This window comes from Cynara cardunculus (assembly GCF_001531365.2).
Source record: "Cynara cardunculus var. scolymus isolate 2C chromosome LG 2, CcrdV1, whole genome shotgun sequence".
Classification (NCBI taxonomy): domain Eukaryota; kingdom Viridiplantae; phylum Streptophyta; class Magnoliopsida; order Asterales; family Asteraceae; genus Cynara; species Cynara cardunculus.
Window position 1 is genome coordinate 22693622 of NC_037529.1, and position 25256 is coordinate 22718877.

A 25256-nucleotide genomic window follows, 5' to 3' on the forward strand; every position below is an offset into this window, starting at 1 on the left:
TTTGGAGGTTGAAGACGATGGATTCTCTTTAATTTGTTTGAAAGCGTAAAAAATGAATTGGGGTTAAAAAAATTGTTTTAATAGAGAAAATAAAAAGCACTTGAGTATTTAGCACCCCAAACGTCAGGTTAAACTGAAACAATTTTTACACAACTTGTGGGGGCGCGCCACATGGAATGTCAGCTGCAAGTGGCGCCTCCCACGTTTGAAAAATTAGGCTCATAGGCGGTGACACTTAGTTTAAATGACAGTAATAAAAAATAATAAAAATAAGAACCGTACACCTTCTTTAATAAAATAATGTATTTTAGATTTTCAAAAAAAAATATTCACAAGTATAAATACTCTGGTTTGTGTAAAATAGAGATTTTGAAATGAACCAGAGCGTTACATGAAGAGAAGACATACCTTCGGATCTCATACAGAGACTCGTTGTTGGACTATACATGTCCTCTATAGAAAACTTGCTATGTTTAGAGGCAGAGGCTCTGTCCTATAATCATAAAAGGTTTTGAAGCAGAGGCTCTATATATTGCATACAGAGGCTCTGTGTGACATGATCTTGCACTTCCCCTCGATTTGAGCTCTGCTTATCTACTCCCCCTTGAACTATGCTTGGATCATATTTGATAAGTATTGCACAAGCATAAGAGCTAAGGTATAGAGGCTCTGTATCACAAGATAACTAGGACTTGAGTAAGAGGCTCTGCATGTACTATGTAGAGGCTCTGTCTCATGGATCAATACAATAAACAACAAAACAGAAGTATGCATAAGGATGCAGAGGCTCTGTATAGTACATACAGAGGCTCTGGCTTTGTATGAAAGATTTAGCATACCCAACTTGCTGACCAGAAAGTTAAACCTCTTTTCATCAAGAACTTTTGTAAATATGTCAGCAAGTTGTAAATCTGTACTAACAAAAAACATTTCAATCGTACCTTTCTCTACATGGTCCTTGATGAAATGATATCGAACATCGATGCGCTTTGTTTTTTAGTGTTGCACAGGATTGGCTGTGATTGCAATAACACTTTCTGAGTCACATAGATATGGAATCTTCTCAAACTTTACGCCATAGTCTTTCAGTTGAGTCTTCATCCATATCACTTGGGAATAGCAACTAGCTGCAGCTACATACTCTGCTTCAACTGTGGAAGTAGAGACGCAGTTATGCTTCTTCGAGGTCCAGCTTATGAGCTTGTCCCCAAGTAATTGGCAGCTCCTGATGTACTCTTTCGATCAAGTTTAGAACCTGCATGATCAGAATTTGTGTACGCAATAAGATCAAAACCAGAATACTTTGGATACCAAAGACCCAGAAATTGAGTCCCTTTAAGGTATCTAAATATTCTTTTCACAACTGAAAGGTGAGATTCCATTGGGTTTGCTTGAAAACAAGCACAGAGACATGTGGGAAACATGATGTGTGGTCTACTAGCCGTGAAGTATAGTAATGATCCAATCATTCCACGATAAGTCTTAACATCCACCAGTTTTCCAGATGGATCTGTGTCAAGCTTAGTTCCTGTAAAGATTGGTGTTCTCATGGTGGAAGAGTTATGGAGATGGTATTTCATTAATATGTCGGAGACATACTTAGCTTGGCTAATGAAAATACCGCCCTCCCTCTGTTTTACTTGCAAGCCGAGGAAGGAAGTTAATTCTCCCATCATGCTCATTTCAAAGTCGCTCTTCATCAACACAGAGAACTTATCACAATGCCTCTGGTTCGTTGAACCAAAGATAATGTCGTCCACATAGATATGTACTAAAAGCATCTAAATTTTATATCTCTTAATAAACAAAGTAGAATCGATTTTACCTTTTTCAAAACCATTAGACAAGAGAAAAGAAGAGAGACATTCATACCAGGCTCGAGGTGCTTGCTTAAGTCCATACAGAGCTTTGTCCAAGTAGTAGATGTACTCTGGGTGTGTGAAGATTTCAAACCCCGAAGGTTGTTGAACGTAGACTTCCACCTTCAGCTTACCATTCAAGAAGGCTGACTTAACGTCCATTTGATAGACTCTGAATCCCTTATGTGCAGAGAAGGCTAAGAACAAGCGTATAGCTTCTAGCCTTGCTACTGGTGCAAAGGTCTCGTCATAGTCTATGCCTTCTTCATGGCAATAGCCTTTTGCTACGAGCCTAGCTTTATTTCTCACAATGATCCCATCCTCATTCTTCTTGTTCCTGAAAACCCATTTATAGCCAATTGCAGTTTTATCCTTTGGCAAAGGTACAAGAGTCCATACCTTATTCCTTTCGAATTGTTGGAGTTCTTCTTGCATGGCATCGAACCAACTAGGGTCTTGTAGGGCTTCATGGACTTTCTTAGGATCTACCATGCTTCGAAATTTATGAATAAACATTCATTGGCCGTGGCAGCCCTAGTCGTTTACACATCGTGAAGGTTCACCAATGATCTGGTATGTCCATCTTGTTCTAGGGACATATACAGATGTAGGGGACATTTCATCATGTTCCATAGGTATATTTGGCATTGAGCTCGTTGATGGAGAAGAAGGTTCTGCTTGCTCCCCCTCGGATGATGGTACAGAGGAACCAGGTGCAGAACCAAAGGTATCATGCTCTGGCTCTACGAGACTGGGCTTTGATGCAGAGCTTGTTTGCTTTGGTTGTGGATTGGCATGATCTCCAAAGGAAGCAGAGGTGTGTAAAGGACCAGAGTCAAATGTACTTGTCGTTTGTGGTTCTTCACTTACACTTACAGATTCATCTCTTAATGCACGTACAGGGATGTCTTTGTCGCCATAGAAATCTTCAAATAGGAGCTTGAGTTCCAATTCCCTTAACTTCATTTGAGAATTGGAAGTCTGTTTGTTAAGCTCGAGTCCAGAGCTGAGGTACTCTGAAGTCACAAGTTCTTTATCATCGAACGAGACGTTGATGCTTTCCATGACCGTCTTGGTTAATTGATTGAAGACTCTGTATGCCTTGGCTTTGGTGGAATAACCAAGGAACTTGCCTTCATCTGCCTTCTTGTCAAACTTGCCAAGTTGATCTAGATCATTCAGGATGAAGCATCTGCAAACAAAAACTTGCAAAAATTTAACGTTAGGATTTCTTGGTTGATTAATTCATAAGGCGTCTTCAAATGCCCTTTTACCATCGTTGCTCTATTTTGAATAAATCAAGCAGTTGAGATGGCTTCAGCCCAAAAATGGGTTGGATGACTAGAGCTGGCTAGCATGGTTCTTGCTGCTTCGACTAGAGTACGATTCTTTCTTTATACCACACCATTTTGTTGTGGTATCCTTGCTGTAGAGAAGTTCTGAGTTATGCCTTATGTGTCCAAGTACACATCAATCTTGGTGTTCTTGAACTCTGTTCCATTATCACTTCTTAGTTTTTGAATTTTGCTCTGTAGAAGTACTTGAATCTTGGTCATCAGCTTGATTAGTAGCTCTAGGACATCTGATTTTTGCCTTACAAACTCAATCCAAGTATATCGTGAGTATTCATCAATTAAGACTAAGATATACTTCTTACCAGACAAGCTCTACACAGAGAATGGACCACAAAGATCCACATGAAGCATATGCAGAGGTCTGACGCAGGACACATCTGTCTTAGTTTTGTGGGACACTCTTTTGAGCTTTCCCATTTCACATGCAGAGCAGAGATGGTCCTTTTCAAACTTTATGGCAGGAAGTCCGTCAACCAAATTATTCTTCACAAGCTTCTCTATATTTTGGAAATTGAGATGAGACATCTTGTGGTGCAGAGCCACGCTTCTTCACACTTGCGAGACACGAGACAGATTCTCTGAGTTATCTCTTGGTGATAAATTCATGAGATAGAGATTGCCCTTTCTCTTGGCTCTTAGCAACTCCTGACCTGATTCTGACATAATGGAGCACGCTTCCTTTTGAAACTTGGCATTGTAGCCAGAATCACATAGTTGACTTATGTTCAAGAGATTATGTTTAAGCCCAGAGACATAAGCAACCTTAGAGACAGAAACCTTACCTTGTAGTAGATCTTCATATCCCTTTATTTCTCCTTGCATGTTATCTCCAAAGGTCACTTTTCCTCCAATCTTCTCTCTGTATGAGGAAAGCAACCTCTTATTGCCTGTCATGTGTCTTGAGCATCCGGAGTCAAGATACCAAATGTGCACATCCAGCTTTTGCAAAACAAATTATAGTGATTTAGGTACCCATTTCATAATGGGTCCTCAATGATTAGGGACATAGATTAGCTTTTTAGGCTTTGGGAGAGGCTTCGTCTCTTCATCTGAGTTAACAAACTTGGCTTTAGGAGCCTTCTTTCTCTTCTGGGTCTTCTTGGATTTAGTCCTTGATGACCCAGAGAGAAGACAGTTAGGGTCAGAGAAGTGATGCTTTAACTTATGCAGCAGAGAAACACATGCACAATTATGAACACATTTTGAATGACAAAATGATTTATTAGATTTAAAGAACAAATTATTACAATCATTCCTAGCATTGGTAGTTCTAACAAACTTCCTATCTAGATCTGATTGTTTTACAGTGAATGAGTCTTCTCAGATTTCTTCTTCCCTACTCCTTTGGCCTTCAGAGGCCTCTCTAAAATAGAGGAATTAATGTTAGAGCATGCAGCGAATTTTCCCTTCTGTTCTGGAGTGAATTTAATTGGCTTTGATTTGGAAATTGAGCCATTTGATGCAGAAGAAACAAACTTTGCACTCTTTACCCTGTATTCAAACTTGGGAGCGGATTTAGCACTTTTCGTCATGCTTGCACGGCCAGAACCTAGGAGAATCTTTTTCTCAATAGGGGGTTTTGACAACCTCTGGTTCTTTGGCAAAGACTTCTGTCTTAACTTGCTCTTTAAACGAGTCCACCTCTGACTCAGAGTCAGAGTCATGAAAATCCTTGTGTGAATATCGAAATACAGAGGTATCATTAAGAACTTGAGATTCTCGTATGCATGAGCTAGATGCTTCATCCGTCTTTTGTTTTGTGGGACTTTCAAAAGTATCCAAGGAGTTAACTTAGAAGAATCTGCATGACCTTTAGGAGGATAATTCAAGGTCTCAATCAAGTCTTGCTCGAAAACCTGTTTTATCGTTTCTGTAAAGTCGTCCATTAATTTGGGATCCAGAGTTTCAAGAAAATTTCCTGTGGATGAACTCTTGATTTCATCTGGTTCAGGTTTGACAACCTCACTCTCAGTCTTAAGATGTTCGAGTTTCGTAGAGCTAAAACAAAAAATCTCATTTGTCTTCTGTATGCATTTTAAATCAACTTGCGGGGCACATTTTGAAGAGTAAGAGATGTTTTTGAACTTCAACCTTGGAGTTCTGGCTCCACTTTCAAGCCTACATCTTTCAAGAGTATTTTTCTTCTTCCAGGTGAGGTCTAGGTCTATATAAACTATCCCTGCTTTATCCTGTTGAGAATTTACTTTTTCATACACCTGCTGAGCATCTTAATATTTCTTAATCAAGAGCTCTTTTCTTTGTAAGCTCTGGTGTAGGAACTCCATTTCCTTTTTAAAATAGTCATTTAGGGCCTCAGAGTTTAATTTGTCTCTTTCCTTTTCTAGAAGCTCTGTTTCTTTCTTCTTAATAGCCGCTTTTAATTCTAAGCACTCTGTTTTAAGATTTGTTTCAGTGGACCATTTTATCTGTAAAAGTTTTTAATTTTCCACTGACAACTCTTGTTTCTCTACAGTTAGCAGCTCTGTCTCTCGTTCAAAAAATAGTTTTTCTTTTTCCAAAGATTTTCTTTGGGATTTTTCGACAGAGAGCTTTTATTGTAGATTAACGAAATCGTTAGTCAAAGCAGAGATAATCTCTTCCAGGTCAGAGTGAGAATAGCCAGAGATGGAACATACCTGGCAGTCGGACTCGGATCCAAACTCTTCTCTGTCATTGTCGACAGCGATCCCACAAAAGTTGGCTTGATCTTCTTCTTCACACGAGGAATTAGAGACCCAGTTCTCCTGTTCTGCCATGAGGCTCCTTTGTGAATGATTGTACTTGTACTTATTTTTGTAGTACAATTCATCTTTCACTAAAGGGCCTCTGTTCTCTTTGGAGTAGTGCCCCATCTTCCCGCATCTAAAGCATCGAACACCTTGCTTCTTCTAGTCCGATGGCTCTTCCTCCTTCTTGTTGGAAACAGAAGGAGGGTTCCTTCCTTCAAAAGATCTGCCTCTGCTTCGATCATTTTGTCATCCTTGTTTGTCGAAGACCTTCTTCCCAAATTTCCTTTGGAATTCCTTGGTGATCAGGGCCAAGGATTGCGCAAAGGCATTTATGTCATCGTCTTCAGAGCGGGAAGCTCTGTCTTCTTCATCATCACTCTCCAAGATGAGAGCCTTCTTTCCCTATCTTCTCTCTTCTCTAGGTCTTCATTCTCTATGTGGCTGGCTTGATCCTATCTCTTTTGAATCAGAGACAAGAGCCAGAGGTCCACCCAGAGCGACCTTGGCTTTCTGCACCTCTTGTTCTTGAGCCTGCAGAGTCCCGTACACATCGTGCAATGTCCATTGCTCCAGGTCTTGGTTTGCCTGGAGTGACAGTCAGGTTTCCCCATTCTGCATTCAATCTCTTCAAGAATAGCATGTTGTTCTCCTCTTGAGTTCTGATCACATCACATTTACGACATTTGTTGATCAGAGTATTAAAGCGGTGATAAGTTTATTCTATAGACTCATCAGGGAGTGCCTGGAAGCTGTTGTATTCGTTCAGGCATTGGGCACGACGAATCTTCTTCATCTTAATGCCTCCTTCCAACTAGTTAGCCAGTTAATCCCACAAATCCTTGGCGGAGTCGCACGCGTCAAGAGATTGAAAAATCTCGTTGGGAAGCGCCATGATCAAAAGTCTTTTGGCCTTTTGATCCACTTCCACTCTACGTTTATCTTCATCGTTCCAATCACGACGAAGTTTTGGTACTCGCCTGGTAGGTACCTCAACTGTATCACCAGCAGCAAGAATCCGAGGTATGATGGTGGTAGGGACGTATGGGCCATTTAAAATCGATTCATAAAGTTCTAGATCTAGACCCTCGTAGAAATTTATCATCTGAATCTTCCATTGGGGATATTCTTCCCTAATGAGAGTCGGAGGTTTTGTCAGGGAACCGACACTATACATGGAGTTCCACAATTGAGACGACGACATTTTAAATCAAAATTTTGAGAAGAAAACTTGATGAGAAAGATAATCGACAAAAAACCGATTTCCATATTACGTAAAAGCAAACGTTTTAAAATCAGGAAAAATACGAGTAAAATTCTTTTAAAATGAATAATCAAGAAAAATTAAGAGTATAATCCAGTCGGATATCGATCGCCTAATCAGTGACTTTGATTAGCAGGCTTTGATACCAATTGTTGAACCCATATACTCTTAATCGGTAGAAACATAGTTTATAAAAGAGGAGATTTAAACACAAACAGTGTAACTTGAAAGATTAAATGAGATATTCAAGAAGAAAATAAGAACAATAAGTAAACTTAAATATGTCGAATGCTTTTATTGATAAAACGATGAACAATTGAAGCAAAACGTAATCTCACAGAAAATGCGTATTGTATAAGTCGGTTTCTTCAGATCATTTAAACCTGAGGCGGAAGCCTCCTTATATACGCCTAGGTCTAACAAACTATGCTATAAAATAGGCGTGATATTCTAAGCTGACTGGTCTGCATCCTTATCTTTGACTTCCCTTGAAAAGCGGAGCAGACTTGGTCAAGCCGCCTCAAATATGTTAGATGCTTGCGAGAATGTCTGGGCTAACACGCGCGCGTTCCATGGAGAAGGTAGCCAGAAGCTCTGCATGAACATACAAAAGCTCTGCATGTACTATGCAGAGGCTCTAGGTCTTGGAGTTGTAGCTCTAAGTCAAGCGCTTATGCTTTTTGGCGCACAAGGCTTGAGCGTAAGCTCTGTATAAATGGAACCTTCACTCTGAGTAAGAGCTCTGGTTCTTGATCTTCTGCATGAGAGCTCTTAGCCAGACAACATCTGTAGACTAAGTCCTATTGACTAGAGTAAGAAAATTCTTACTTACACTTTCACAAGTTGGGGTCTAACATTCTAAAAAACGTTCTTCTCAATATGCATGACATCGAGGTTGTGTCGGATCAAAAACGTCTTCCAATATGGCAACTCCTAAAAGATGCTTCTCTTTACCTAATTATGATTGGTTCCGAACTCGCTAATTTTTCTATTTTTTGAACTATTTGGGCAACCGGCATAAACAGTTGGAAGGTGAAAAACAAACTCCCAGATCTCTTCACTGGTTACCTCAGGTGGTGGACCGATTAATACCCTATTACCTGCCATAAATCCTTTTTGATCACGATGAAAAAGATGTGTTCTAGGTAACCATCTCCGATGAGAATCAAACCAACATGATTTCCTTCTATTTTTTAACTGGAAGGAATCCAACTCCCCCATGCAATATGGGCAGGCTAACTTGCCATGCGGCTCCAACCCGACAACATTGCATAAGCCAGGTTGTCTCTGACAGTTCGTAGTATTATAGCCCTCATCTCGAAACTATTCTTACAATACGCATCATATGTAAGAACACCCTTTGTATACAACATTTATTAGCGGCATGAGAAACACATCTTAATTCTGACCGGGGCTCTTTCTACCAGGGATGACCAATTCAAGCTCGACATAGGAATCTTTCAAAGCCATCCAAGTAGGTAAATTGTAGATGGTAATAAAGACAGGCCATAGTGAATACGGATTCGAAGTTGAATTATTCGGGTTGAAAATGTCGGTGCATAACCTAAGATAAACAGTCTGGATCTCAGAAGAAAAGTGAGGATCCCTAATGTCGAAATGTTTCTAAGCCGCACCATCACATGGATGTACCATCTCACCCGGTTTCGTCGGATGATTGTAATGCCAAGTCATCTCTTTCGCGGTCTTTGAAGACATATACAATATTTGGAATCTTGGAACAATCGATTTGTATGTCAACACCAAGTTAGAGACCTTCTTTCGTCCACTTGTCTTGTAACGACTTGCATTGCATAATCGACAATGGGTCAACCCAGAATCATGCTTGTAAAATAGCGTGCAATGGTTTTTGCAAGCATCGATCTTTTGTTTTGGTAGAGCAAGATTTTTCAAACTCTTCTTCGTCTCATAGAAGTTACAAGGTAATTTATCACCCTCAGGTATCATCCTCTTAAAAACGGGAAACACTCTATTATATGTCAACTTGGGTACATTACATTCTGCCTTCCAATGCAACAAACTCGTCGCAACTCCTAATTTTGAAAAAAAAATTGACGTCCATCCTATAAAGACTCGTCAACATCTTGTAACATGTTATCAGATCCTTGGACAGAAGGATTAGGTGTTTGCTCTTCCCATGTCATGGCATCATGTACCATGTGATCATTCACGAATTGGAAATAGCCTTCATTATAATCCACTATAGGATTAGAAGATTGACCCACTTCTTGATGAGATACATGACAATAGGTTTCACCATGTCCCCACCAATTGGTATAATCAGGTATAAAACCATATTGTATCAAGTGCAATTTCACGTCTTCTCTTTCTCTATAGGCTCGTTTCGACACTTGGAGCAAAGACATTTGATCTAGAACACTATCCCATCACGTGTAGCTACCCTTTCAACATAATCTTCATTGGCATTGACAATGTCCAACAAACCTCCCAAGTGCCTGACATAGGTTCGGCTAAGAGCCACTCGATCATAACTACAACAAAGAAAGAAGCAGTTAGTCGACATAATCAACATAAAGGTGGTGTAGAAAAGTTTGAATGAATTTAAGACTCTAACTGTAATGCTTTGAATACTTGAAAGTCAAACTGTAGGTGTAGTAGAAGTTGGCCGTCTTTTGAACAAGTTGAGAAGCCAACATGTAAAGATTTGACTACTAGATAGTCAAAACATAGGTTAAGAGGAGTTTTGGATGACTTTAAAACTCTAAGTGTAGCGGTTTGACTACTTGAAAGTTAAATCGTAGGTGTAGGGGAAGTTGGCAGTCTTTTGAACGAGTTGAGAATCCTCCATGTAAAGTTTTGACTACTAGACAAACAAACCCTAGGTTTAGAGGAGTTTTAGATGACTTTAAAACTCTAAGTATAATGGTTTGACTACTTGAAAGTCAAACCGTAGGTGTGAATGAAGTTGAAGGTCTTCTCAATGTGTTGAGAAAGTCTACATGTAATGTTTTGACTACTAGAAAGTCAAAACATAAGTTTAGAGGAGTTTTGGATGACTTTAAAACTCTAAGTGAAACGGTTTGAATACTTGAAAGTCAAACAGTATGTGTGAATGAAGTTGGCGGTCTTTTGAACGAGTTGAGAAAGCCTACATGTAATATTTTGACTACTAGAAAGTCAAACCATAGGTTTAGAGGAGTTTCAGATGGTTTTCAAACTCTAACTGTAACGGTTTGACTACTTGAAAGACAAACCATAGGTGTAGGGGAAGTTAGCGGTCTTTTTAACAAGTGGAGAAGCCTACATGTAAAATTTTGACTACTAGAATGTCAAACCGTATGTTTAGAAGAGTTTCAGATGACTTTAAAACTCTAAGTGTAACGGTTTGACTACTTGAAAGTCAAACCATAGATGTAAACGAAGTTGGTGGTCTTTTGAACGAGTTGAGAAGCCTATAGATAAAGTTTTGACTAATAGAAAGTCAAACTGTAGGTTTAAAGGAGTTTTAGATGACTTTAAAACTCTATGTGTAATGTTTGAACGAGTTGAGAAGCCTATGTTTTTAAACGTTTCGGAGGCATAACGGCTATAAAATGTCCAAATGAATTAAGCCTAATGTTTGCCTAACAATTGGCAACCTAACTACAAATGAATACAATCAAGTCTAACGTTTGCTCAACAATTGGCAACCCAAGTACATATTAATAAAATCAAGTCTAACATTTGCCCAACAATTAGCAACCCAACTACATATTAATAAAATCAAGTCTAATGTTTTCCCAACAATTGACAACTCAACTAAGAACAACTCAAGTTTTGGATCACATAACTAAGTAAGTTAAACTCATTAATAATAAAATCAAGTCTATGTTTCCATTGTTGTACAAGTGAAACTAATTGTGACAATGCACTTGCCTCCTGATGATTTGAATACTATATTTGTGTTGTAATTGTAACAATACTATATATATATATATATATATATTGAGAAATAAATGTCATGAGTGAGGCTATTGAGGTTGCTTTAATACCTTATGTTGAGGATGAACCAATCAAAAACGATGAAGATAGATAACGTCTATTAAGCTTGTGAGACGTTTGAGGACCAACCTCAACATTTACAACTCTTTCCCCATCTTTATCTATTTAAGAACAACCCCATATTCCATTACAACTTGAACCCCGCAAACAAGTTAAGTTAGGGTTTTTCCAACTAGGTTAGAACATCTACAAGTTTGAATTTACAGTCCAAAGATACTCAGCATATGGTTTTACTAATCAAAAGCATACATATCAGTGGTTGCTCAATTATAGGTATTATTGTATAAGTTAGGAGTGATATCAATCCTTCAAACTACCCTTTACTTAACACTCTACCAATAAGACCGGCAATTCCTTACATGGAAAATACATTTTGCAATGAAATAGACGAATCCATACAACCAAAACCTATTAAGTGCTTTAGGTTACCAAAATCTATGTCCATATTACATTATAGAATTACCCAAAAGATATTAAGGAAACAAGAAGTCATTTTTCGCCCAAATCTACCGATCGCAGTCTATCAAACAAAGAATCGCAAGTAGGAAATTGGTCAACCATTTGGTTTAGGTGCTTTATTTGCATTTCCAGTAAAAAGTAAACAGAAATCAAGAGAAAACAATAATAAAGAGAAACATAATTCAAACCTGTTAGAAAGGAGGAGAAGCAATCCAATGGCGACAGGGGACAATGGTGAACAGAACTTGGAGACGTGGGACGACGGTGGTGGAGAAGCGACTGATGACCATGGGGTGAGGGTAGAACGCCGATAGGGACAACGGTGGTGGTCGGCGAAGAGGAAGCCGATGATGATCGGTGATGAGGACGACGATTGTGGGACGTTCTCTACTATCTCTCTCTCTCGATCAATCGTGCAATTTGTTTGTCAATAGTGAACAAATTGCGGCTTGACCTAGCCTTATATTTGGACAATCAGTGACGGATTTCCAAAGGAAATTCCATCGCCAAAGGTTAAAATTATTTTAATATTAATTAATTTATTAAATTACTTTTTTTAAATAATAACTACAAAATTTAATTAATTATTAAATTATAAAACATTTATTATTTATTAGTAAATTATAAAAATTAATTAATACTTAATAAATAGATTAAGACCCAATAAAACCAAATAAAGCTCTTTAAAGCTCATTCAGACCCAATAAAACCAAATAAAACCCATTCCGCTCAATAAAACCATATAAAGCCATTGAGGCCGAATAAACCTTAACAAAGCCCAATAAAATTGAATAACGTCCAATAAAATGGATTAAGCCCTAATAAAACCGAATAAAGCCCATTAAGGCGTAATAAACCGAATAAAGCCCAATAAAATCGAATAAAACACATTAGGCCCAATAAAATCGAATAAAGCCCATTAAGGCCCAATAAAACTGAATAAAGCCCATTAAGGTCCGATAAACTCAATAAAGCCCGATAAATGGATTAAGGACCAATAAAACCGAACAAACCCCAATAAAATAGGCTAAGTCTCGATAAAACTGAATAAATCCTATTAGGCCCAATAAAACTGAATAAATCCCATCAGGCCCAATAAAACCGAATAAGTCCAAGAAACTGGAATAAGGCCCAATAAAACCAAATAAAGTCAAAGAAATTGAATTAAGGCCCAATAAAACCAAATAAAGTCCATTAAGTCCCATTAAACCGAACAAAGCCTAATAAAACCGAACCGACGAGTATATATACATCGATCCAATCGTGGTTAGCAACCAACACATATCTATACACATCGTGTATACATATGTATATAACACGGATCGACGGGTATATATACATATAACACATACAACATCGTGTAAACATATGTATATAACACGGGCTGACGGGTATATATACTTATAACACATGCACATATGTGCATATAATACACATCACGTTTAGCAACCAAAACATATATATATACAAAAAACACATATACATGTATACATACGACATCTACACATAAAAATGTATACATATAACACATAAAAATTAAGAAAATAAGAAAAATAGGATAATCCTCGCTGATCAGCAAGGGAATTGATCAAAAACAATTTCCCTCGCAGATCCCTCGTAGATCAGCGAGGGATTAGCAAGGTAATTGGCCAGATTATTTCCCCCACAGATCAGCGAGGGAATTAGTTTTTGGCCAATTCCATCGCTAATCCCTCGCAGATCAGCAAGGGAGTGCTAGTCCCTTGCACGAAGGATTATCCTATTTTCTTATTTTCTCATTTTTTATGTGTTATATGTACAAATTTTTATGTGTAGGTGTCGTGTGTATACATGTATTTGTATATATATGTTTTGGTTGCTAACCGTGTTGTGTATTATATGTACACATGTGCATGTGTTATAAGTATATATACTCGTCACCCCGTGTTATATACATATGTTTACATGATATTGTATGTGTTATATGTATATATACCCGTCGGTCCGTTTTATATACATATGTATACACGATTTGTGTTGCTGTGTTGGTTGCTAACCACGATTGGATCAATGTGTATATTATTTAAGATACATATATCGGATGATGTATATATGTTTAAACGTATGTATATATGTGAATGTATAGATAGTATGTATGTGTTATTTAAGGCTTTATTTGGTTTTATTGGGCCTTAATCCATCTACCAAGCTTTATTCTGTTTTATTAGACTTTGTTTGGCTTAATTTGGTCTTAATCCATTTTATTGGACTTTATTCGGTTTTATTAGGCTTTGTTCGGTTTAATGGGCCTCAATGGACTTTATTCGGTTTTGTTGGGTCTGAATCCATTTTCTTTGACTTAATTCGGTTTTATTGGGCCAAATGGGCTTTATTCGGTTTTACTAATTAATTTTTGTAATATTCTAATAAATAGTAAATAATTGATAATTTAATAATCAATAATTAATTAAATTTGTAGTTATTAAATAAAAAAATTAGCGAGGGAAATTACTTTTGACCAGATCCCTCGCCGATGTGTGAGGGATCAGCGAGTGATCTGGTCAAAAGCAATTTCGCTTGCGACAGATTAGCGAGGGATCTGGTCAAAAGCAATTTCTCTCGTTGATCCCTCGCTGATTTGCGTGGGAGTAACGAGGGAATCTGTTTTGGCCTTTTCCTCGCTGATTAGCGAGGGATTTTTCCGTCGTTGATTTCGTCGCTGGTAACTTGTTTTCTAGTAGTGCAATACAATTTAACTCGTTTAGCAAGTTGTCAATTTGTTAATAAATGTCATTTTTTACAAATGAAAGAACGGATATGATCATTATTTTAGGACAACATTCACTTCTATATGGGTTTTAGACTCAACTTCACTTTACACTCAAGTTTAAAAACACTACACATAACATGATGGAAATTGTGCAAGGTTTGATTAAGACATAAACAAATTAATTCAATAGGAAAGTGTTTAACAAAAGATCAGATTGTTATAGCAATAACTTGCAACATCCAACAATTCGCTTTTAGAGGGCATTCATCCGAGGTTGACAAAGACATTTATCTATAACTTAACTCTCATATTCCTATGCCTAGTTGAAATCTAGACATGGCAAAAATCTATCCCATTTCTAAGCTATATGGGGTGAAGACAAATTCTTCGCTTCTAAACAACTATTTCAAATATGTCTCCATATCATTCAAATTAGGGTGTTCTTGTTGATATTTTCCCAAGTCCAACACGATTTAATTCTTTTAGCAAGTTGTCAATTTGTTAATAAATGTCATTTTTTACAATATGATCTTGAATGAAAGGAAGGAGATGATCATTATTTTAGGACTACATCCACTTTTATATGGATTTTAGACTCAACTTCACTTTACACTCAAGCTAAGGCTTATAACCTATTATCGCAAGGCAATGAAACAAACCAAAGATAGAAACAAAAGCATTATAAGGAAATTAAGACGATAAGAAAAACAAGGAAAAACGAAACTACAAACATAAATGTTAAAAATTGTATACAACTAGAGAATTATAAAAACAAAACTACTATAGTTTTATCTACTAAATATTACTTTAAGAACTCATTTTCACCTGGGATATCACCTCCCAAAAGGTATAACGCTACACATTACAAGATGGACTAGGAACATTTTTCATGATTGTTGTTGTTGATGAGTTATAGCAATCACCTAGCTTCATCAGATTCTCAATTTTCAGCCGAAAAGTCATCGGATAGATTATTTCTACTTTCAAACTTTAGAAACTATATAAAAAATAATAATAAAAAGAAGCGAATCATTCATTTAAGGATGAAAAATGACAAGTGCGAGGAATTGGTGTTATAGCACCAACATGAATCATACATATTACAATTCCAAACTTAAAGTGTTGCTTCTTCCTTAACGTCAAATTTGACATAAGAAGAAATAGGAAACATAATTAGAATAGAGCTAACAATGAAATCGTAATTCAATTTTCTTTCCTAAATTTTTATTGCATTTCAGAATTTTGCTCACTCTCATTAACCATGTTATCTTTTTCCAACTTATTTTGTTTTTGCTTATCACAATCGTTCATAACCCACAAACTTCTCAGTAGGACTTCCTAACCTTTTTCTGCCTATCACAGGCTAAACTAAGATTATATTTATCAAACACAATCCATTAGAATTAAGAACCACATGGCGTGATATAGGTTCTAGGACTTGGTTTTCTTCATTTTCTCACTCTTTTCCCCCAAACATGCTTTGTCATGCCTTTTGATTCTCTTTTATTATTTTTTGAACTCTTCCAAACATTGCAAGATGGTTATGCCTGAGAGATCATTTTTTCCTTGAATGCTTTTTCTTTCTACCATTCTTTGATGTAGAAATATTTATTATACCATGATATCATCCTCACCTACTTTTTTCATTCTCTAAATTTTGTGTATAGTCTATTCTAGATAATTCCTCCTGCAAATGTAGAGAAAATAATTCCCTCATTGCATTGTGGCAATAGGTGCCGGAGGTAGAGGGGTTTAAAAGAAATGCTTGCAAAAATGAAATAGTATATAGGCGGATCCATATAAAAGATGGGATATGTCATTTCTTTTAAGTCTTTGGATTAATCAAGATTATGACCCAAAAATCCTTTGTTTAATTCTAGAAGAATTGTTGAGTAGGTACTAGTTTATGAATGTTGTAGAATTTATTTGGGCTATAGATGTAACACTCCAAGTTTTGGAAAGCGTGACTGATAAGTGTGCAAAAACATACATTTTAGCACCTAACCATGGCATTATTTCTTTTCATTTTCCACCTTTTCCCAATCCTATATTGAGTCTTTTAGTCTTATTTTATTATTTTAAATTCAAATGGAGCTCGGATGCACGAATGATACTATTTTATGTATTTGGTGAATGAGAGGGAGAAGAAGGGTACAAAAAAAAATTGTTGCCTATTCTAGCTACTCCTAAAATGGCTCAATTCGGACCTGATCCAAGACCCAATCCTGAAGAGGAGGGTATTAGGCTTGTAAATTTAAAGACTGGTGGCATCATGGATGTAAAAAACCAGATTCTCAGATGCACTAGTAATTAATGCTTAAGTTAACTGGTAAGCGAACAATTACAATAATACTAGATAGGTTAACTGAAATGACTGAAACACAAAGATATTTGTAGAAGCAGTCAAGTCAGCTGTATTTCACTAAGCTTGAAGAGATTACAAGAACACCAAGAACATACAGTAATGTGTGTATAGAAAAATATCTCATCAAACTAATTTTCACAAGTGCATGAAATATTCTCTCTAATTTACATAGGAGCACGTCTTCTCGGTTTGTAAATTAGTACTTGTATCCTTAGAGGAAATATCCTTTTATAGGTGTTTCCAAAAAAGGAATCGTCCATAATTTAGCATTTTGACGAAGTCAACGCGTCCACCAATCTTTTGTCTCCATGTGTCTGATTGCAATAATCACTTCTTTGTAAGCGTCGGAAAGAGACTGGAACACTTGTAAGAAAAGCCATGGAACCTTCACGCAAATGGGCTAAGTAGGAAACCTAGAGGCTCTATGTATGGGAATGGATCTCTGTATCTGCTTTATATAGACGGGATAAGTAGGAGATCCAGAGGCTCTACATGTACTATACAGAGGCTTTGTGTCTGGGAGTAGAGCTCTGTATTCGAGTACTTGGCTATTTGCACGTAAGACTTCTGTCTTCTTGCCCTATGTGTCCATGATCTGTATCCGAGTACTTGGCTATTTGCACCCAAGACTTCGGTTTTCATACCCTTTTATGTCCGAGCTCTGTGTCCGAGCAGCTTTGTATCCGAGCTCTTGATTCTAGGCAACTTTCTGACTAAGTTCTTTTGACTAGAGCATGAGGCTTTTTACTTACACTTTCAAATAAATAATCTAACATTCTCCCCCTAAGTGTAATAAAAAGACTTGGTAGAATTTAAACACTAGTCTAGAAAGCAAGAGGCCAACATGGTCCTCTGTTAAATTAACTTTTATAGAGTTTGACAACGTTAAGACAATTTTGGAGGTGAGATGGATGCACCCATGTCTTCACCAGGGATAGATGCAGATGCAAGCTCTGGCTGATCTTGAGGTCTTGGTAAGTTCACAGGCACTGGTTGTGAGTTGTAAGCAGGTACAGAGGAGACAGGGGCAGTTTGAATAGTTGGTTGATAAGAGCTCTGCCCCTTTTCATGGTCTTGAGGACCAGAGGCATCTGGGTCCTCTTGATCATCAAACATCCCCCGTCTCTTAGAGCTTTTTGTACATGGAGATCCGTTCTTCTTCCTCCTCTTACTCTTCTTTTAGTCAACCTTCCTTTGCAGAGTGGGGTTTGTTGATGTCGTTAATTCCATTTGCTAGTTAGAAAAGGTTAGCATTCGTCAAAGACTCAACTTTCAAGGCTGCAGTGGATGCTCGAACATCATCCAAGACAGATCCAGAGGTTGATGGCTCTACATGGACCATTGTAAGTTGTAGCTCTTCCAAGGAGCACTGAACTGAGGTGGCAGAGTCTTGGAACTCTGCCTTTGTGACATAATTAGTTAAGGGTAACATCTTGCTCAACACATGGGCCATATTGAGTCCATGTTCTTACGACACCTTCATTCAGATCTGTTTGAACGTTGCATTTGGAAGGATTTTCGTCTGATTTTCGTACGTCTTCGTTAGAAGAGAATATTGTCATGATGAGCTTTTCCAACTAATTCAGAGTCAAAAGGAAGGTGTTAGAACCCCACTTGTAAAAGTGTAAGTAAGAAGTCTCTTACTCAAGTCATTTAGGACTTAGTCGATTGAAGCAGTCTGGACCAAGAGCTCTTATGCAGAAGATACTAAGAGACATAGCTCTTATTCAAAGAGCTAAGCGTCTTACATACAGAGCCCATGCTCAACCCAGAGGAAGATCAAGGATTGAGTGTCGAAAAGCTTAAGTACTTGATCCAAAGCTACAATCAAGGCATAGAGCCTCTACACAATACATGCAGAGCCTTTGAGTCTCCTACTCCCATGGTTTGCGCACAAGTTGTTCAGACTTATCTCCAAGACTCCTAACAGAATCTACCACGTATACTCAAGCCGTTCCACTTTCCAAGATATGTGAAGGCTAAGGACGTTGAACAAGAAGTCAGAGTTTAAAGCCTAAAATATAGGAGATTTTGTTTAGGCCGGACATATAAAAGAAGGAATCCTCCTCAGGTTAAAATTACCTGTTTGATTGCCAAATTAGACTACACTTCATTATAGAGAATTCTTGTGAAAGTATTGTTAGATTGAGAGTTTACAGTTTTACTCGAAACCTAAATAAAGCATCTGACTTGTTGAAGATAGTTCTACATTCTTATTGTTTTCTTGAATAATTTTGTTAACCATTATCAACTACACAGTTCTTGCTTCCATTCACTTTAATTTTACTGTGTTTAGTGATACTTAAGAGGAATCTAGGTTCCTACAATTGATATCAGAGCCTGCTAATCAAATCAATTGATTAGTCGATCTATATCCAATAAGGATAATTCTCTTTTGTTGGTTATTTGTTTTTAAAACGCGTTTCATTCGATCTCATATCAAATTCTTTAAAAACTTTTGCTTTAAGTATTCTCCAAGATTGCTAGTCTCAACAGTTCAGATTTTCTTAAATCTTTCAACTTCATGTTTATTACTTTTCCAAAAACAACTTCGAAATGTTTAATCAATCTTGGAACTCAATGTACAGTGTTGGTTCCCTTACAAAACCTCCTACTCTCATTAGGGATGAATATCCTCAACGGAAAATTAGGATGATAAACTTCTAAGAAGGTCTACATCTTGAATTATATGAATCAATTCTCAATGATCCCTACTTGCCCATGACCCTTATACCTAGGGTTCCACCTGTTGGAGACACCGTTGAAGTGCCTGCGAGACATGTTCCCAAACTCCGAAGAGATTAGGACGATGAAGATAAAAGGAAAGTGGAAGTAGACCAAAAAGCCAAAAGGCTTTTAATAATGGCTCTTCCCAATAAAATCTTCCAATCCCTGGATGCTTGTGAATCTGCCAAGGATTTATGGGATTAGTTGGCGAATCAGCTTGAAGGAGGAATCAAGATGAAAAAGAATAGACGTGCTCAATGCCTCAACGAGTACAACAACTTCCAGGCCCTCCCTGATGAGTCTCTCGAGCAGACTTATCAACGCTTCAACACTCAAATCAATAAATGCAAAAAGTGCGATGTGATTAGAACTCAAAAAAAAAAGAACAACATGCTCTTTTTGAAAAGGTTGAACAACAAATGGGGAAACCTGTCAATGTGTCTTCAAGCTAATCAAGATTTGGAACAGTGGACGCTGCATGACGTATACGGCACTTTACAGGCACAAGAACAAGAGGTGCAAAAGAAGAAGGTCGCTTTGGTTGGACCTCTAGCTCTTGTCTCTGACTCAAAGGAGACTGAATCTAGTCAACCATCTATAGAAAGAAGGTCAAGAGAGGATAGAATAAGAGGGAAGAAAAAGCTCTAGTTACGGAGAGCGATGATGAAGACAGAGCCTCAAGCTCTTAAGATGATGATATAAGTGCCTTCGCACAATCCTTGGCTCTTATCACCAAGGAATTTCAAAGAAAGTTTGGTAAGCGGGTTTTCGATAAGATAGGAAGTAGAAATGATAGAGGGAAAGACAGAGGATTCAAGACAAAGAACCCTCCTTCTCAATAGATCAAGAAGGAGGAAGAACAGCCTGAGAAGAAGAAACATGCAGTTCGATGCTTCAGATGCGGAATAATAGGCCACTACTTAAAGGAGTGCAAAGACCCTCTGGTTAAAGACGAGTTGTACTAAAAAAACAAGTATAAGTACAACCGGCCCCAAAGGAGTCTCATGGCCGAACAAGAGAACTAGGTCTCTGACTCTACATCAGACGAAGAGGACCAAGCCCACTTCTGCGGCATGGCTGTTGTTCACGATGCAGAAGAGTCTGGATCTGACTCTGACTCTCAAGTATACTCTACTTATGGTTATTCCCATTCTGAACTGGAGCAAAGCATCTCTATCCTAACCCAAGATTTTGCAAAACTACAACAAAAACTCTCCGACGAAAAAAGCAAAAAGAAAAGATTTGGAAAAGGAAAAGAATTTCTTTAAACATGAAACAGGGATTTTGTCTGTAGAAAAAGAGAAGTTTTTTGTAGAGAAAGATAAAATTTTAGAAATTAAACTCTTCACAGAGAACAATTTAAAAACATACTGCTCAGAGTTGAAAAAGGCTATACAAAAGAAAGACAAGGAAATAATAGAAAAAGAACGTGATAGATTAAACTCTTCAGCCTTGAAAAATTATGTTCAAAACGAAAGGGAATTTTTACACCAGAGCTTACAAAGAAAACAACTCTTAATTAAAAAGTATCAAGATGCTCAACAGGTGTACGAAAGGATAAATTGTCAACAGGACAAAGCAGGAATAGGTTATACAGACCTAGACCTCACCTGGAAGAAGAAACTTAATCTTGAGTCGGTTTTTCATTTAGTGGCAGAGCAAAAACCTGATTTTCCGGTTTTTCGCCTAAAACATCACCATTTAAAAGAGTCAAAATTGAATGTGGGGCCAGAGCACGGAAGCTTAAGTTTGAAAACATCTCTTATTCTTCTAAAAGTATGCCTCCATTGATTTAAACAACATACATAAGACTATAAAGATTTTTAGTTTTGGTACTCACAATACTGAACCTTTAAAACCAAATGGTGTTGAAATCAAAACAAAATCAGATACGACCAAGAGTGGATCGAAAAATGATCTTTCAAAACTCTAGATCCAAGGTTGATGGATGAATTCACAGAAGAAGATGAGACATGTTTTTGAGCAAGATCTGCTTGAAGTTTTGAATCATTCCTCTGTATCTCATTTAAACAATCTAGAGAATAATTCCACAGAACTTTTGCATGTTCCTCATCGACGCAATAGAAGGACGAAGGCGTTGATACTTTTATATAGAGATCTCATCATCTCAATGAAACCTCCACCACTCAAAATCCACAAAGAGATTTTCTTGACTCTGACTCTGAATCATAGGTGGACTTGAATGCAGAGCAAACTGAGGCTGAGATAGCGAAGCCAGGACCAGAAGTTCATAAACTTATAAGTGGCATCTCAAATAAATCTATTCCAGAAATAGAGCAGAGGAAAAAGATTCTCGTGTGTCCTGACTTCGTGGAGATGTGTTTAAAAGCCAAGTATTCTCTTGAGCTCGAGAAGGAAAACAAGACTAAGGAACCCAAATCTACCACATTTGCATCTAGATTTCTAAAGTCTAGATTTCAAAAGCTAAGAAAGTTCACTTTGAAATAGAAAGGAAAGTTTAATTCTAATTCTAAATTCAATTCCTCTGTTTCAGAGAGGCCTTTAAAGGCCGAAGGAGTTGAAGGAAAGAAAGGCAGGCCAGAGAAGACAAAGGCCAATTTCAATATACAATCAAATCTAGATAGGGAATTCATTATAAAAAAACAATGCTAGGAACGATTGTAATAATAGAAAATTTTATTAATCTAATGAATCGTTTTCCATCAATAATGTGTTCGTACTTGCAAATGTCTTTCTCTCTGGGTCATCTAACTCTAAAAGGACTCAAAAGAAGCAGTCTCTAAAGGCCAAATCTGGCAAGCCAGACATCAAGTCTTGAAAAGCAAGTGCTGAGGCAGACCCTTCCCCAAACCAAAAGTTAAGACTCCAAAGCCTAATCATCGTGGATCCATCATGAAATTAGTAAATCCCTATAATTTGTTTTGCAGAAGCCGCATGTGGACATCTGTTACCTTGACTCCGGATGCTCAAGACACATGACCGGCAAAAAGAAGTTTCTCTCTTCATTCAAAAATAAAACTTGGAGGACGGGTGACTTTCGGGGATAATATGCAAGGACAAATCAAAGGCTACGAAGATCTTCATCAAGGTAAGGTTTTTGTTTCAAGAGTTGTTTATGTTTCTGGGCTTAAGCACAACCTTCTGAGCATAAGTCAACTCTGTGATTCTAGCTATAACGTTGAGTTCCAAAAGGAATCTTGTTCAATATTGTCAGAATAAGGTCAAGAGTTGCTAAAAGCCAATCGTAAGGGTAATCTGTACCTTATGAACTTCTTACCTAGAGATAACTCAGAGACTCTCTGTCTCATATCTCGCAAATATGAGGAAGCATGTTTCTGGCATCACAAGCTGTCTCATTTAAAATTTCCAAATATAGAGAAGCTTGTGAAAAACAAATTGGTTTACGGACTACCAATTATAATGTTCGAAAAAGACCATCTCTGTCCCGCTTGCGAAATGAGAAAACTCAAAAGAGCATCCTATAAGGCTAAAACATACATGTCCTGTGTCAGACCTCTGTTGTCCAATCTCTGTGTAGAGTCTATCTGGCAAGAAGTATATCTTAGTGCTTATTGACAAATTTACAAGATATACATGGATCGAGTTTGTAAGACAGAAGTCAGATGTACTAGACCTGCCTATGACCAAGGTTCAAGTCCTTCTACAGAGCAGAATTCAAAAGCTAAGAAGTGACAACAATACAGAGTTCAAGAATGCCAAAATTGACGCGTACCTTGATAAAGAGGAAATCTCTTAGGACTTCTCTGCTGCAAGAACACCACAACAGAATGATGTTGTAGAAAAGAAAAATCAGACCTTGGTTGAAGCTGCAAGAACACTGCTTGCAAACTCCGGTCTTCCAACCCATTTTTGGGAAGAAACAATCTCAACCGCGTGCTTTACCCAAAATAGAGCTATCGTGGTTAAGAGGCATATGAAGACTCCTTACGAACTCCTCAGCCAAAGAAAGCCTAATATTAAATTTTTACATGTCTTTGGTTGCAGATGCTTCATTCTAAATGATCGGGATCATCTTGGAGAGTTCCACAAGATGGCTGATGAAGGCAAATTACTTGGATACTCCACACACTTCAAGGCCTACAAAGTCTTCAATCTACGAACCAATACGGTCATGGAAAGCATCAACGTCACATTCGACGATAAAGAACAATTGACTTCAGAGTACTTCAGCTCTGGACTAAAGCTTAACCCAATGACTTCCATTTCTCTATCGAAGTCAAGGGAATTGGAACTCAGGCAACTTTTTGAAGACTACTTTGGTGATGATGACATCTCTGCGCGTGCACTCGGTGATGCCTCTGCACGTGTACAAGAAGATCCACAGACTTTAAGCACATCCGTCTCTGGCCCTTCTAACACCTCTGCTTTTTCTAGTGATCAAGCCATTCCACAACCAGAGCCTTCAAGATCTAGATCAGAGCCCATTTCTTTAGAGCCAGAGAACGTTACCACTGTCTCTGAACCTGGTTCCTCTATACCATCATCCGGAGGGGAGCAAGTAGAGCCATCGTCACCAACTATGAGGCAAATGCCAAACATACTAGAGGAGCAAGATGCCATGACTCCAATGTCTGTCCAAGCTCCCATGACAAGATGGACAAAACACCATCCCGCTCATCAAATTATTGGTGAACCTTCAAGTGGAGTAAAGACAAGAGTTGTAGCCAATGAATGTTTATTTGTAAACTTTCTAAGCGTGGTAGAGCCCAAGAAACTTCATGAAGCCTTACAAGACCTTAGTTGGGTTGATGCCATGCAAGAAGAACTCCAGCAATTCGAAAGAAACAATGTATGAAATCTCTTTCCTTTACCAAAGGATAAAATTGCAATTGGTACTAAGTGGGCTTTCAGGAACAAGAAGGATGAGGATGGTATAGTGGTAAGAAACAAAGCCTGACTCGTTGCCAAAGCTACTTCCAGAAAGAAGCCATAGACTATGACAAGACCTTTGCACAAGTTGCAAGGCTAGATGTTATACGCTTATTCCTAGCCTTCTCTGCACATAAAGGATTCCGAGTCTATCAAATGGACATTAAGTCAGCCTTTTTCATAATGGCAAGCTAAAGAAGGAAGTCTATGTGAAGCAACCTCCAGGGTTTGAAAGTTTCATACACCCAGAGTATGTCTACTTCTTAGACAAAGCTCTGTATGGACTCAAACAAGCTCCAAGATTCTGGTATGAACGTCTTTCATCTTTTCTTCTGTCTAATGGTTTCGAAAAAAATAAAATTGATACCACTTTGTTCATAAAGAGGTATGCAGGTGAGATGATTCTAGTCCAAATATACGTGGACTATATTATATTTGGTTCAATGAACCAGAGGCACTGTTATAACTTATCTACGTTAATGAAGAGTGAATTTGAAATGAGCATGATGGGAGAATTATAATTCTTTCTCGGGATTCAAGTCAAACAAAAGGATGGTGGTATCTTCATCAACCAAGTCAAGTATGTCTCAGACATCTTTAAGAAGTACAAACTCCCCAACTCTTCCACCATGAGAACACCAATGGCAACAGGATCGAAGCTTGATACAGATCCATCTGGAAAATCAGTGGATGTCAAGACTTACCATGGAATGGTTGGATCACTGTTGTATCTCATGGCTAGTCGACTAGATATAATGTTTGCCACCTGTCTCTGTGCTAGGTATCAAGCAAATCCTAAAGAATCCCACCTTTCTGCTGTCAAAAGAATCTTTCAATACCAAAAAGGGACTCAATTCTTG

The 25256-nt window shown here is 37.8% G+C and overlaps 1 protein-coding gene across 1 annotated transcript; it reads left to right on the forward strand.

Moving 5' to 3' along the window:
* Positions 1–19959: 19959 nt before the first annotated feature.
* LOC112506009 lies at positions 19960–24322 on the forward strand. The gene is made up of 2 exons (XM_025110038.1): positions 19960–20132; positions 23512–24322. The coding sequence occupies exons 1-2, from the start codon at positions 19960–19962 to the stop codon at positions 24320–24322; spliced, it is 984 nt and encodes a 327-aa protein (XP_024965806.1).
* Positions 24323–25256: the final 934 nt, after the last annotated feature.

Coding starts and splice junctions, on each gene's coding strand:
- LOC112506009 (XM_025110038.1), top strand. CDS start 19,960: ATGTGTCTTCAAGCTAATCAAGATTTGGAACAGTGGACGCTGCATGAC. Junction 20,133..23,511: donor CAACCATCTATAGAAAGAAG/GTCAAGAGAGGA, acceptor CTTTGGTTGCAG/ATGCTTCATTCTAAATGATC.